At 45.0% G+C, this 15,144-nt stretch overlaps 1 protein-coding gene across 1 annotated transcript in view; it reads right to left on the bottom strand.

Annotated features, from left to right (window-relative positions):
• The window catches only part of LOC142589524 (uncharacterized), a 179,697-nt gene extending 176,288 nt beyond the window's left edge, over window positions 1–3,409 (bottom strand). The window contains exons 1-2 of the mRNA XM_075700928.1: window positions 3,197–3,409; window positions 2,586–2,689 (exon numbers count right to left, since the gene is read on the bottom strand). Of these exons, the coding sequence (XP_075557043.1) occupies window positions 2,586–2,689; window positions 3,197–3,284 (192 nt within the window). The 5' untranslated portion in view covers window positions 3,285–3,409. The remainder of the gene's footprint in view (window positions 1–2,585; window positions 2,690–3,196) is intronic.
• Window positions 3,410–15,144: the final 11,735 nt, after the last annotated feature.

The following is a 15,144-nucleotide window of genomic DNA, read 5'->3' as shown; positions in this document are numbered from 1 at the left end:
CGGTACAAGTTGGGCGCCTTAAATGCTCTGAAGACAATGCTAAAGCATTTGGACTATTTCTTGGCTTTCCTTGCTTGTAAGCTGAAAATAAACGGATACGGACGTGAAACAAATGGCTCCAGTCGCGAGGAAACAATGCGGCGTGCTTTCTCTCCCTCCCGACAGATGGCGATGAAATACCGCACTCTCTAGAACACGCACCTATAAAGCGAGATATAAGAAGGAAGAAGAAGCATGTGCTTGCAACGGTAAAGTTAGGGAAACGATGGAACATGTTTTATTAGAATGTGAATACATCTGTCCAGCGGTCGATTTAGGCACCACTGGCCTCCTTGAAACCCTTGCGTTCGGCGAGAGCAGGGAGAAAGTAAACAAGTCCGCAATAGAGATTAGTAAGAGGCGATTGGAAGATTGGTGGAAGAAAAGTAGAGAAACGACAAAAAACGGAGACATACAAAAGCAAAATTCACAATAAGGGGGCAGGAAATTTGGTTGTGGGAGTTCATCGTGCTTATATTTTTTTAACCTGGTTTGGACATTAAGCAGTATAATAGCAAGAGCTTGGTGGCGCAACCCACCGCCCCGTTCCAAATGGGACGCTCATAACATCCATCCATCCATCCTCTCGATAATCCTGATGCAACCAACCCAGTGTCGAATCCACCTAGCATTTTCCATCGCGTGACATAAAGCTAAGACGAGTACTGTTTAATGAAGTTAACTGATTATTATTGTCATAAATTAATGCGCTTTAATTAGTATACGTTCATACATCCTAAGTCAGAAAACTGTTCTAGCAGTGGCATACGAATGTCCTTTTCAAGTTTGCACTCAACTAGGATGTTTAAAATGTAAGATCTAAGTTACTATATAAAATGATGTTACTGTAACGCTTACAGACCGATGCTCAGCCGCTGCTCTCGCCCTCAAGTTCAAATGGGAACCTCCAAAAGAGCAGTGAGAAGATTGTTTCGCTCTTTATCATGTCTGACTTGAATATCAACATTGCTAACTTTCTATAGTATGATCCTTGCTATGCCCCAAAATATTTTCTAACGTCCGGGAATAACGATTCACGTGGTTCATACATGAAATGGATAGGCAGAATAATAACTTCGGCAAAGACCGCACGCGTAATGCGAAGACGTTGGATCGTTCCCCACCTGCGGCAAGTTGTTTATTCTTCCACTTTCACTGCCATTAACTTATCATTTGTTTAATTCAATTAGTACGTACATGTAATTTCACCTATGTTTTTCTTGGTGTCCTTGTTTGTTGGCTTCTCATGACATGATTAATAAAAATCGGGTCCCTCGGTTATCCCCTTTTTTTCTCGTCCAGGAAAGATATTAAGCACGCATGACATTTAGCTAAAACATAAAAAAATGGAAAGAAGGAATGGAAAGAAGAATGATGGGTGTAACGTTAAGGGATAAGAAAAGAGCAGATTGGGTAAGGGAACAAACGCGAGTTAATGACATCTTAGTTGAAATCAAGAAAAAAGAAATGGGCATGGGCAGGACATGTAATGACGTGGGAAGATAACCGATGGTCATTAAGGGTTACGGACTGGATTCCAAGGGACGGGAAGCGTAGCAGGGGGCGGCAGAAGGCTAGGTGGGCGGATGAGATTAAGAGGTTTGCAGGGACGACAAGGCCACAATTAGTGCATGACCGGGGTAGTTGGAGAAGTATGGGAGAGAGGCCTTTGCCCTGCAGTGGGCGTAACCAGGCTGATGATGATGATAACAAATGAAGTATTGTTGGTCACTGAAAGCATACAAAGACATGAAGACATGCGACAGATTCAACCCCCCTTGTTTGAATCTCCATACTGCGAAGCTTTGTTTAAATGCATAAAGAGCGTTGAAACTTGTGTGATAATTTCTGTGCCATTGCAGTGTCAGTGCAAGGTCATACCGGAGGCCTAAGCCACATCATGCACGTCACAAGCGCTGTCCGTGCGCAGCGCACTTCGCATCTGCTCGGGTGCACGCGCATGCGCTTTGGCGCACCACCCAGGTTACGCAGTGTGACACAATGCTACGGCTGGCGTCGGCACGGCGGAAGGATACTTGCGCCCAGACTGGTATTCCATATTGGCGAGGGGTCCTTGCCACCATTATAGCGGCTCTCGTAAAGATTGACCGGCAACCTGAGCAGCTCGTTTCAGACGTCCCCGCAGGAGGGCCTGACACGAACACCAAACCGTGGGCCGATCCCATCAAGTGCGAGCTGTTCGGCAAGACGACAGAAGTCACGTGCAGTGATTGGTCGAGTCATTGGGTTTACTTTCCAGCTATGCGATACGCCATTGTGGAGGGCTCCTGACTGACTGCAACCGCCTTGGGTTCCTTTAACATGCGCTTAAATTTAAGTGCACCTGCGTTCCTGCACATTGTTACCGCATCAAAATGCGGCCACCATGGCTGGGAATCGAACCTGCAACGACGTAGTCAGCGCCATAGCCTCTGAGCTACCTTGACGGGTCACGTGCAGAGAAAAAGAGCGGCAGTGTAATTATCGATTCCGTTCACATGAAGCAAAAAGAAGCAATGCGAAAGAATCACGTAAACGCTGCTCACGTGCGAGTTGTTTCTTCGTTTTCCGACAGGTGCCGATGTTTCGAGAGGCGCCATTCGAGAAGGTGAATTAACCGCGAAGGCAGCAAGTTGTTCCTGCCGGTCGCCTGAAATATAAGCAAAAGTGAATTTTAGTTAGTCAGTGGGTTGCACGATCGACATAACCGGATAGGCATATCTTATTTTGTTGCAGCGCAAGCTTGACACGGACAACAGAAGGCACATTTGACACACACAGCGCTTTTTTTTTTGTGTCAGATGTGCCTTCTGTTGTCCGTGTCAAGCTTGCGCTATAACAAAATAAGATATGCCGTACCAACAAGCCCCTATTGCTATCCTCATCGGATAGGTATGCCACTTCATGTCTTAAGCGGTCATGAATAAACAAAACAAAATAAACTAGCAAAATAAAAAAGTCACACTCGCTCACTCACTCACTCTCACCCAAATATCCTGCGCGCATATATTATTACTATTCCGTTCGCTGCCTCACGTTCTCTCTTCACTGACTAAGCGGCGCGAATTATTACAACCAATAAGATTAAAAACACTGCTCCATCTGGACCGAGACGAAAGCGACTTTTCAAACAGCGCACGTTGTCCAACTCACTCACAGAAGGGTCGTACGCCTGTTGAGGGCCGCTGAAGTCGAAGCGAGCGACGAATGAAGAAGCCGGGGGCGGTAATTCCAATGTAGCTCATTGGCGACAGAGAGCCCAATATTCAAAGGGCGAAGTTCCACACGTAGAGAAACCGCAATGTTAAAGGAAAACAAGCAGCAGCTTCATCGGCAAAGGAACACTCGCACAGTCCGCGAGCTCCCGCTCCACGCGCACGCTCCGCGCTGACTGAACCAACGTTATCGAGCGCAAGATGCGCGTCAACCACGTACTGCTGGCCAGCCCGCGCTATTTGTCCCTATGTGGGAGGCGAAAAATCCCTAGGGATATCCCCAGCCGGCGTTCCCTAGCCACTGCACACTCTCTTCTCGGTTTCGGTCTCCTCTCAAAGCACCGCGCCGTATTTTCGATGGTACGATGTCGCACAAGCTCTCCGTTTGGCGTACCGCATGAACATGGTGCATATCACTATAAATAATCAGCAGAACCCTTTGAGCGAAGGACTCTGGTATTAATACAATAAACAGAACTTGCTGGAGATTTCTTTTTCATTTTTTACACAACGCAGACAGCGTGTGATTGAAGAAAGAAAGCAGACAACACAACGCTTTGTTCGAACCACCTGGCTTCTTTTTCTCGTCTGCACACTGTCTGCGCAACTATTGCCGTCTGCGCATGACATTGACATAGCGGAAGACCTTGGCTCCAGGCGATCCAGGAGAAAGAAGTGCACCACCACTTCTAGAGAAGGCTGTGCAAAGTCGAATGTTAAAAACGCATGCTTTGTCGCATGCGTAACAATAAATAAATAGCCAAACAATCTATGCAAGTGCACTTAGTCTAGTTGCAACGGAAAAGGCACTACTTTTAATAAATGATATAGATGGTAGTAAATGCTGCCCGAATTAAAAGTTACAACAAAAAGCTTGATAATTTGACGCAGCTTGTGATACAAAACACAATATGCCTTGGAAATGAATAAATGAACTACTTTATTGGAAAACATTAATGTTGACTGGCACGGGGACAAGACTGACGTAAGAGGAAAGCACACAAGAAAATTACTTTCGATAACGTTATCGTCCGTATACAGCTGCATGTCCCGATAGAAACTCATTAGCCAGTTAAAGAGGGAGAGAGGAAAATAGGAGAGCAAAGCCAACGAGGTATAAACCAGAGCCCTGCAATGTGAGAACAGGAAAAGAACTAACAGGGGAGGATAAAGAAAATAAAAATGCGAAGAAAGTAACTGTCTGAATTCACGCTGTGAGGCTCCTGGCAACGATCACAGGGCGCGGTGCTACGCAGTTCTGACGCATAAAGGAGGAAAAGAAAAAGGCAGAGCCGTGGATTTCTAGCCACTTGGTCAATGCGGCTGGGACCAAGAAATCTGCTGACGATGGAGGAGGAACGACAGACGAGTTGGTCGCGCTTGGTCGGGAGCGCTGAAGCGAGAACGCTCACTGAGAAGGCACGCAATCGTTCCTATCATCGGAGTCAACAACGCGCCCGAAACATATTTAAAGCCATATTTTGAAAGTGCCACCAGCTCTGATAGCACAAATTAAATGTACTCTCTACAGAGAGATTTTGAATAGTCAGCGGAAGAACATTTGCTGACATACCAAAGTATAAGAGCTCTGTACCGAATGGGCGTTCTGCAGAGAGTAACAACATGAGCTTAAATTCAAGATTGTTTCAGTATAACTAGTTCTCGGGCGAGTTGGTTAACATTGCATAAATGCATTGTACCGCAGTCAGGACCAAGAGAAAGAGCACATAATGTTCAGAGCGCTCGGGCAGAAGTGTTGTTGGCGCATATTCGCCACCTAGCGGTGACGTATTCACTTGTCTCTGAGCAGAGGGCCTTCAGCATACAGCCTCCGTTCGTCGCTTGCCGAAGGCGCTGTGAGACACAGCTGTGCTTAGTTTATTATTTTTTGGCTAGTATTGAAAGCCTAAACCACATCGCGATCCAAGAGAGAAATGCAAACACGTCGATGTTTTACGAATTCGTCCTTGAACCTCACTGCTCTCTGAATAACGACACTATTTAGTAGTACCACTTAAGTGAATAAGCACGATGTAGTATTTTTATCTTCTTTATTGATTCGTACCTCACACACAAAAGAAACATTATTCAACAAAGACGGTTTGTCTTTCAGTGCGAACGATCGAGAGCTGCAGGTATTCGTGTGTTGAGCTCTTTTTGTGTTTCAGACAAGCATCGTTCAAGAAAACTCCTTTGAAAATGGTCCATGTCTTTGCATATTTCCTTTCTTTTTACCAAAACGCGCACTCGGTGCCTAATTGAAATGGTCAGGCTGCTAAGAGCCTTCTTAGAACTCGAAAAATGATACTCTAGTTGTCTCGTTTATTGAAGCAAAAGCTTCCGACCAATTGGTGCCGCATCACACGAAGAAACACCGGGATAGAGATGTAGAATGTGACGAAATTGATGGCGAAAACCCCCCGTGGCCGTGGCTCGAAGAGAGGCGTGGATCTAGGAAAAGTTATTTCGCGCGCAACCAATCAGGGCGCAGGTCTCGTCGTGACGTCTCTCACGCGGCGGTATAGTGTGTCACGAAAGAATTGTTTTACTGGGAGCGTATGAAGTTCAAGTTACGAAGATCTGTAGAAACAAATAAAGTTTTTACTGGTATGTGAATAGTAGTTTTTCACCTCAAATCAAATACAAATCGAATAGTGTCAGAAGCGAATCGATTCGAATGTCGAATATATCTTCAATAGTTCGTGAATTATCTGCAGTCATCTCTTCATTATTATCAAACAGCTTTCACTTAAAATGTTTGTGATTGCACATTATGAAGCATGTTTAATTAAAACACAAAGGGAGCATTAGGGAGCAACTAAGCAGTTAGTCCGCAAACTTGGTGCTCTTGAAGCGCAGGCGGTCGTGCATTATCGTAAAACATTTTGTGCGCAAACAGACAGAGACGAAGAATAGGAGCAACACAAGGACGAGCGCTTTCCTTCGTCCCTGTCTGTTCGTGCACAAAAAGTTTTAAGATGAATCTGTTCCAACTAGGCCGACTCGCTGTTGTGCATTATCGTATCAAATTTAGAAAAGCAGCAATGTTGCTCAGTGAATGTCCGTCACGATCAAATAAAAATCCATGCCGTCTTCGGCGATGACTAAGGGAAGAGTGGGCATGGACGCACGACAGGAATGATGGCCTCACACATCTTTTTGTTCATTCCACAGGTCAGTTGCCTTTCCATATCAAGACTAAAATCCGGCGATCCACTTATAATCATGCTTCCATGCCCAGAAGCAGTGCTTGGTCCTTTTTGTTCTTTGTTATTGCTTTTGTGCGGTGACGTTGAGAGTAATCCCAGTCCCTCGAGGGAACAACAATCAGATACATTATCTGAAGTTCTGAAAACTTTACGCGATTTGAATCAAAGGTCTAAAAGAATGTAGGATAACCAAAAAGCAATGCTGGACACTATTACAGAGTTAAAAATGCATCAGGAAACGGTGGCGGAAGCGATATCTGAAATTAAAGAAAGACTTGCGACCGTAGAAATTCACACCGGTAATTTTGAAAAATGACAGCATGAACTCAGTGACGTGCGTGAAGCGGTGGGCAGTATAGCAAAGGACGCAGCGTTCCTACGCTCCCGATTGGATGATGCGGAAGACCGCTCTCGTAGGAATAATCTACTTTTTATGGTTTAACGTACATCGCCACCGAGTACACTGTTAAATCGGAGCAAAAGATATTGGACGTTCTAACTAACACTCTAAGCCTCAGAATAACTAGTGACAGCATATCGCGCGCACAGCGTATTGGTAGATTCACTCCAGGGAAGTCACGTCCATTGATAGTAAATTTTGCTGCCTATAAAACGAAGGAAGAAATATTATCGAACCGTCTCATGCTAAAAGAAATGAGTATCTGTGTTAGTGAAGTTTTCGGTCCCGCTACACGTCACGCCAGAAAAAAACTCTTATCGAATACGGAAAAAGTCAGAATGTTAAATTATAGGGTTTTACGTGCCAAAACCACTTTCTGATTATGAGCCACGCCGTAGTGGAGGACTCCGGAAATTTCGACCGCCTGGGGTTCTTTAACGTGCACCTAAATCTAAGTACACGGGTGTTTTCGCATTTCGCCCCCATCAAAATGCGGCCTCCGTGGCCGGGATTCGATCCCGCGACCTCGTGCTCAAAAGTCAGAATGTACCATTTAAATTAAGATATAACAAGCCAGTAATTGGTAGAAAGTGCTATGGATATGACGCCACTGAACAAAAGGTCTATGAATTGAAGCCGTTAAGTAGTACCCCAGATGATGCCGCGGCGCCTGTTCTATCCTTAAGATCAGGCAGCAACGTTCTAACAGCGCGCCCACAGGATAACGCGAGGGGTAGGGACCTCGATCCTATAATATCAAGACTACCGGTTCTTTTTACTAATATTCGTAGCTTCTTACCTAAAAGAAATTATCTCCGTAGCCTAATGAATGATTGTGATGCAGACATAATTGCATTAAGCGAAACGTTGTTGACGAGTAAAGTAACAAACTCTGAGTTGCTCTACTCTAAACGAAAGTATAATGTTTACCGTAGTGATCGCACTAACACATTAGGCGGTGGTGTTTTATTGCTGTTAATAAATGCTTTGACTGTTTCCCTGTAGCCATATCATGTAACATTGAATGTTTATGGTGCTGCATTTCTGTAAGTTTCAAAAAGGTTGTGATCGGTGTTTGTTACCTACCACCATCATCAGCCCCGACATTTTGCGATAGCATGTACGATTGCATGCGCCAGATAAGTGTTCGCTTCCCCGGAGATTATTTATGGGCGATTTTAACGTTCCAAACATTTCCTGGTCAAGCACGTGTCCTTCATTAAATACAACTTCCGTAGACTCGAAGCATTTTGTAGAGATATGTGCTGATTTCAACTTGGTTCAGGTTGTTACTTCCATTACACGTGTAACGAAAACCACATCATCTCTTTTAGATCTCGTTTTAACGTCATCAACAGATATCATATCTAAGGTTACATACGCACCCGGCTTAAGCGATGAGGACGTCTTGAATTTTTTCAATATCCTTGCAATTCTACCGTCCCAAAACAGTATTAAAACCATTCGTGATTATAAAAACGGCAACTTCACCATTATCAACTACGAACTTGCTCTTTTTCTTGAGAATTACCTGCCTAAAGTTGCTGAGCGCTCACTGGATACTAACTGCAATATATTCAAAGAAAAAATCGCCGATCTTGTTAACAAGTTTATTCCGAAGAGGCGCGTTTTTTCGAATAACAATGCTTCATGGTATACTAAATCTTTGAAACGCCTATTTAACAGAAAAAAAAAAGTCATTTTCGCACAGCTAAGCGGATGCAAAGCCTGGCTAAATGGTCTGCTTACAAAGAAGCTGCCTCGGCCTACTCATCTGCGATAAAGAATACAAAAATTATTTTTTTCAATAATACCCTTCCGAACATGCTCATAAATAACCCAAGAAGCTTCTGGAATGTAGTACGGCCTAGTGCATCAAAAATCACATCACTTAGCACGTCTTCCGGCGAGCCTGATGATGAATAATGTTCCTTGGCGCAAGGGCCAGAAATGGTCAAAGAGCGCCATGAAAGTTTTCCGGCGAGCCTATACCTCGGCAGCACTGTGCTACGATTTTAATGTGCTTGTAAAAGCTTTTACTCCTTCAGCACATGATAACGACCTTCCAAGACTATCATGCTGCATTTTTTTTTGTCGCATGGATCCCGTAATTTTTAACTCTACCGGCATAAAAAAAATAATAGACCCTCTTAAACTTACGTCTTCTTGTGGAATAGACGAAATCACGACGAAATTTCTAAAACATACTAGTGAGTGTTCCTCTATCATCTTATAGACCATTGTTTCACAATCGTGCCTGTCTTTATCCTTGCCTCATGTCTGGAAAACAGCAAAGATGATTCCTATCCACAAATCTGGCGAAACTCAAGACCATTTTAACTACAGGCCCATATCGATTACCTCAGTACCGTGAAAAATTATGGAGCACATCATATTTTCTAACCTCGTCAAAATTCTTGAAGAAAATAATTTTTTCTCTAACAGTAACAGATACTCCAGCGACATCCCATACACAAGGGAGAGGCCGACGTTGATAACCGGAGGCATTTGCTATGGATCCCGGCACACACTGGAATGAGCACCCCCAACGAAGCGGCTCACGGCGTTGCTCGAGGCCTGACTCACCGAGCAGCATCGGAGGAAGAGTCCCCGCGGGGTACTGCAAACGTCTGGGCATGGGAGGATCGTATGACCAGTTTTCACGACATCACGGCACACTACCAATTACAAAGACGCATATACGCATTCCCTCACGCTAGGTTAGACAGGACGCAAGCAGTACACTTCAGACAATTACAAACAGACTCTTACAGAAACCCTAGACTCATGCACGCCATGTATCCAGACATGTACACTACAAACAGATGCACATCGTGTGGCGAGGTTGCCACACTAAATCACATGTTATGGGAGTGTCAGGACCTAACAAACACGTCGGGCAGTGCTGACCCCTCCGTCTCTTCCACCGCCAGCCTCCGGTCACGCTGGATGACCGCAATGCTCAGCTCTGACCTGACAGCACAACTCTGGGCCGTCCAGCGAGCCGAGGAAGCCGCTTCGAGACAAGGTCTCGGAACCGCGTCCGCGGCGGGTGCCCAGACCCACTAAAAAGACGCCGGACTCAAATCTTGTTGATTTGAAATAAAAGTTTACGCTCTCTAACAGTCAACATTGCTTTCGCAAATTCTTTTCTTGTGAGACTCAGCTGGTAACTTTCACTAATGACTTACATGTATATCTTGATAGCGGTTTTTTGACTGATTGCAAAATTTTTTTTATTTTTCTAAAGCTTTTGACAAGGTCAAACATGTACTGCTACTACACAAACTAAGCGCACTCAACATTGACCCGGGAGTACTCAGCTGGATCCAATCGTTCCTTTCGTCTCGTTCCCAATTTGTTGTAACTAATGACTCCACATCTAACACGGCTCCAGTTGAATCCGGTGTTCCACAAGGGTCTGTTCTTGGTCCTCTTTTATTTTTAATATATATTAACGATTTACCTGATAACATTTCCTCACAAATTTGTTTATTCACTGACGACTGTGTTATATATCGACAAATAACTAATGCATTTGATATAGCTACCCATCAATCTGATTTAAATAACATATCTAATTGGTGCCTCACTTGGTGCATGGAACTCAACATTAATAAATGCGAATCTATGCCGATTTCTCGTTCTAACACAACTTGCCCTACCTACGCCCTTAATGACTGCCCCCTTCAATCCGTTACATGCTACCGTTATCTTGGCATTCATATAACTAGCGATGTTCCTTGGAAGCAGCATGTACTACAATATGTAATATCTAAAGCTAACCGCTCCTTAGGATACTTAAAGAGAAATTTTTCGCTTGCGCCAGTTTTATTAAAACGGCTGTTGTACACAACATACGTCCGCCTCCAATTAGAATATGCCTCATCCGTTTGGGACCCTCATCAGATCACATTAATTAACGAAATCGAATCAGTGCAAAATCGCTCTGTTCGTTTCATCTTAGCTAACTACCATCGCACTGCTGGTGTTACATTAATGAAGAGCACCCTTCAAATCCCATTGTTATCTATTCGCAGAAAAGAATCGCGCATTTCCCTTTTTCATAACATCTACTACCACAACGCATCTCTGCGCCCTATTTGGATCCAACCTGCGTCTTATTATTGGGCTCGTCGTGACCACGTACATAAAGTTAACGCACCCCATCATAACACCGTTGCGTGCTCACAATCATTCCTTCCTAGGACTTCAGTCGACTGGAATAACCTACCTACATCATAAGTAAGCATCAGAGACCCCAATCGTTTTAAGAATGCGCTAATCAACATAAAATAATGTATAGTGGCAAATGGCATAATTATGTACTTATTCGTGAAGATTGTCTGCTTGCTAAAGGGTACTCTTTCTGTATTTTCCTATTATGTAAGTCTGTTATGAATGCATTACTAGTTTTTTACATATTGCTTTCGTTCCTTGGAAATTCCTTGAAGAAATCCTGTATTTTTTACTCTTGGAATGTATTCTCGCCCCTCCCCTCTGCAATGTACAATTATGTACCTTGAGGGTATCACAAATAAATAAATAAATAAATAAATAAATAAATAAATAAATAAATAAATAAATAAGGGAAAAGAAGGCCGTCTTTGCTCTAGTTAGTTGCAGCCGATGATACCGCTATTGCAGCAAGTACTTTGCAATGAAACGTGTGAGAGGATAAAGGTGTTTCATCAATGCATGCTACCAGAGAATACTTATACCAGAATGTCGTATCTAAACAACATTGTATGGCGCGTGGCCGTGTTTAGCCGGAAAACATTGACTGTCTGAGCGACGGAGCGTGTTCTAGTACGTTATGTTTACCGCGGATGGGATGAAAGTTATCACAGTTTCGCGTTGATTTCATATTTATAGATCATAGTCAACGAGGTGGAGTATTCGACAACTGTTCGTAAAGTATACAGATTTGCGAATAGTGGCTATTAGACTCGAGGGCCGAATTGAATACGACAATATTCGATTCGGTATTCAAATGTTTCAAATATTCGCACATAACTAAAATTTTGAATAATTTTTGAGCAGAAGTGCGCCAATAAATATATTCTGAAATGAGATTTGCTTGTTTTTGTATGTCAGTGATGTGACGGTGCCCAGACATGCAAGTAGGTAGGAATGCAGGAGTACTCTGTTAGAAAGTTTATCACGCGAACTTTGTGCCCCTAAATTGGGACACACATCGCGGAGGACATAGCAGCAAGCGCTGCCCGGAGTCTTCGAGCGGGATGAGACCACTGCGTCTCGCAGGTCCTTACATATGCGCTATCGAATCGTCCAGATGCGCTCGTGGTGAGAACGTAAAATGAGTGAACTGGAGCGATATTTTCCAGCCATGAACTCATTTACTGCGACAGGAGCACAAACTCATAAGTGCTGTTTTTTCGAGAACTATCCCTCATTTGCAACGTCCGCAACGCAATCTTCGTTGGATGCAATGTACTGCACATTGCTACCCTCGAAATTTCAGATGCGCTGGGCGAATTGACATGGCACACTAAACCATGGAAACAATGCAAAATGTCAAAGCTGGGCAACACCAAACTCGAGAAATGTTTGAAGAAAGTTAGTTTCAGAACAACGCCAATTTTCATTTATGCGATGAAACGGAGCTTTTTAAACGGGACAAGAGGAGACGACAGACGCTGGTTATAGTAACCACAATGTTTACTTCTTACAGTGAGAGGCTACTTATTTGTGGTCATCACCAAGTGCGTGAGAGCATGGCGTGTTTATAATTCACACCACACACAAGATATCACCACACTTTCCTCGGCAAAGATGCGATAACTGACTAGCGCAGGTATCACCATACTTGTGGATGGAAAGTGCTTCAAAAATCTCCTGCGTTATTCGTCTCCGATACCTTATAAAAAGGGTGATGCATCTGCTGAAGTCCAGAAAGCGCTTACACGAGCGCACATGGCCAGGCTACAACCTTTAGCGTGTTTGCATGTTCCTGTTATCGACCACTAACGCAGCAGCCCGGGAACTATAAACGTTGGCAATAATTGTTTTAGGTTTGCCCCTTTCCTGGGGCCAAATCGTGATTATCTGGTGTTGAATAGGTTCCCCCCAAAAATAATTTACGCTAATCGCGACATCCTTCTTGGCGAAGGTGGCTACTTGAGGGTAATCTGGGTGAGCATAAAGCTCGTATCCTTTGAGTTTTTGATTTTGTTTTCCTATTTCCTGAATACAGGTAACGTCGGGAGGGATTGGAGCCTATTCTATGTAGTGCGTGAAATTAGCCAATTTATTGCGTAGCGTGCAGCAATTCCATTGCCAGATTTCAATGCGTCCGGTCTTTGTGTTGTTTGCCATATTATCCATGGATATTACTGTCACTATCAGTGTGCTCTATAGCTTTAGGTGTCCTGGTAGGAGCTCCCGGACTTTGACGGACCCTCTTTCGGGGGACGGCTGCGGCTTTTGTGTGCACATCCTCTACCATTCGCTTGAGTTTGTATAGCTCTGAAACATTAGTTACATGTTTTGTGTTAACTTTTCCAGCATTACCGATTGAGCGCTGGAGGCGGTACTTTGTTGCAGTGATGTCTGCGGTGGTGATTTGGAAGTATTGTCCGGATTTGTATGGGTTGCTGTGATGTGCTGTTTGCCATGCGCTTAAAAGCTTCAAACTCGGCTCGTAGCTCGGCTAAATTGTTTCGAAGTATTTTGTTTTCTTCTACTATTATCTTGTACTCTGGGTTTCTTGTGATTGGTGTAGGTGTATTCTTAGCATTGGCAGTGGGAGATGCGACTTGCGCCCAGCTCACCTGATTATTTTGAGGGGTGTTGCATGCCAGTAGGATCCCTGGTGACTTGCTTCTTCGGGCCTCCTTCTTTTTTGTTTGATGTTGCTACTGAGGCACCTTGGGCCGGGATGCCGACCATCTTCTCTGGCCCGGTTGCCCAGAACAAGATCGGCTCCGCGACGGCGAGCGGGTTCTGGAGCGGCTGCGACGATCCATCGCAGGAAGGAACTCCAGCTCGGAGTCCTCGTCTTTGGTGGCGAACTACAGTAGCTGGGTATTTGTTGGTTTCTTTGGCCGTGGTCTTGATATCTGCCTGACTGGCTTTAGTCTTTTGGGACATCTGCGGTCACCCGTTGGATGATCACTCCCACAAGTGGCGCATTTGGGGGTGCACGTGGGTCCATCGGCAGGCTCCCGCACCCCGCACGAGCGGCACACCTGTACGTCGGGCTGTGGACATACGTCGGTGCGGTGTCCCACGGTGCCACAGATACGGCAGAATTGTACCGCATTTCGGTAGGGTGTGCAGAATTTATCCTCCCCACCCCCCAACTAATAATCTCACCTTGGCACTCGGCTTCCGTAGAAGGTGAGCAAAGCACTTTGTGAGTCGCCCATCATTCTTGCGTCGATCAACTCCAGTCCCTGCGTTCGGATACGTAGGTTCGATCGCAGCACGTCAGAAGGGGTGTGTGTTTCTATCCCGTGGATTACTCCAGGCGTCGTGTCTTCTCCTGCTGTAACGTACGCATTGACCGGGTGTTGTCGTCCGTTGATGTTCAAGGATTTAATGGCTTGCATGACCTTGGCCGTATCCCGATTCGGGGTGGATATCACTGCAATGTTGGAACCTGACTTGATTCTTAGAATAAAATTGTTGTCGGTGGTTCTGTCCTGGCACGCCTCCATGACGGCTCTTGCCAGGGCCTGACTGGTAACATTCTTGAGTGGTAGCCCTTAGTGTGGTCTGATGACCACCTGCAGGTCACTCTTCGGTAGCGGCGGAAGACGCTTGAGTCGTGGGCGCCCGGGAGGCGCCACGGGTTTGGATGAGTTGGTAATCGGACCTGATGGCAGTGCGCTTCCTTGCACGGAGTGTCGCTCCTGAGCGAGAATTTTATTTTCCTTCTGGGAAAGAACGCGCTCCCATCCGGCCTCTGTTGTCGTTTCGTTGACCACGGTAGCAATTTGCATGGTGTTGTTGATCGTAGCTACCCTATCGCATTCGTGGAGGAGAAAAAAATGCTGAACCAAATGAGCAAGACAAGTATGTCCCACAAGAAGGCGGCAGCGTCAGTGCAACACCGGAGGAGACGAACGCGTCGTCGGCGTGGACAAGCTGTAGGTCCAGACGAGAGCTGCCCGGCTCCAATTCCGCAGGTCCAGAAGAAGGTAATTGAATCGGCATCGACAGATATCTCCAAACCATTGCTTCAAGCAAGCCGCGCAAGCCCAGAACCGAATGTATGGCCACGCGTAGCTCCGCACACGCGGGTGCACTCATATAT

This window comes from Dermacentor variabilis, chromosome 8 (genome assembly GCF_050947875.1).
Source record: "Dermacentor variabilis isolate Ectoservices chromosome 8, ASM5094787v1, whole genome shotgun sequence".
Lineage (NCBI taxonomy): Eukaryota > Metazoa > Arthropoda > Arachnida > Ixodida > Ixodidae > Dermacentor > Dermacentor variabilis.
This window is presented reverse-complemented; position numbering and strand designations above follow the sequence as displayed.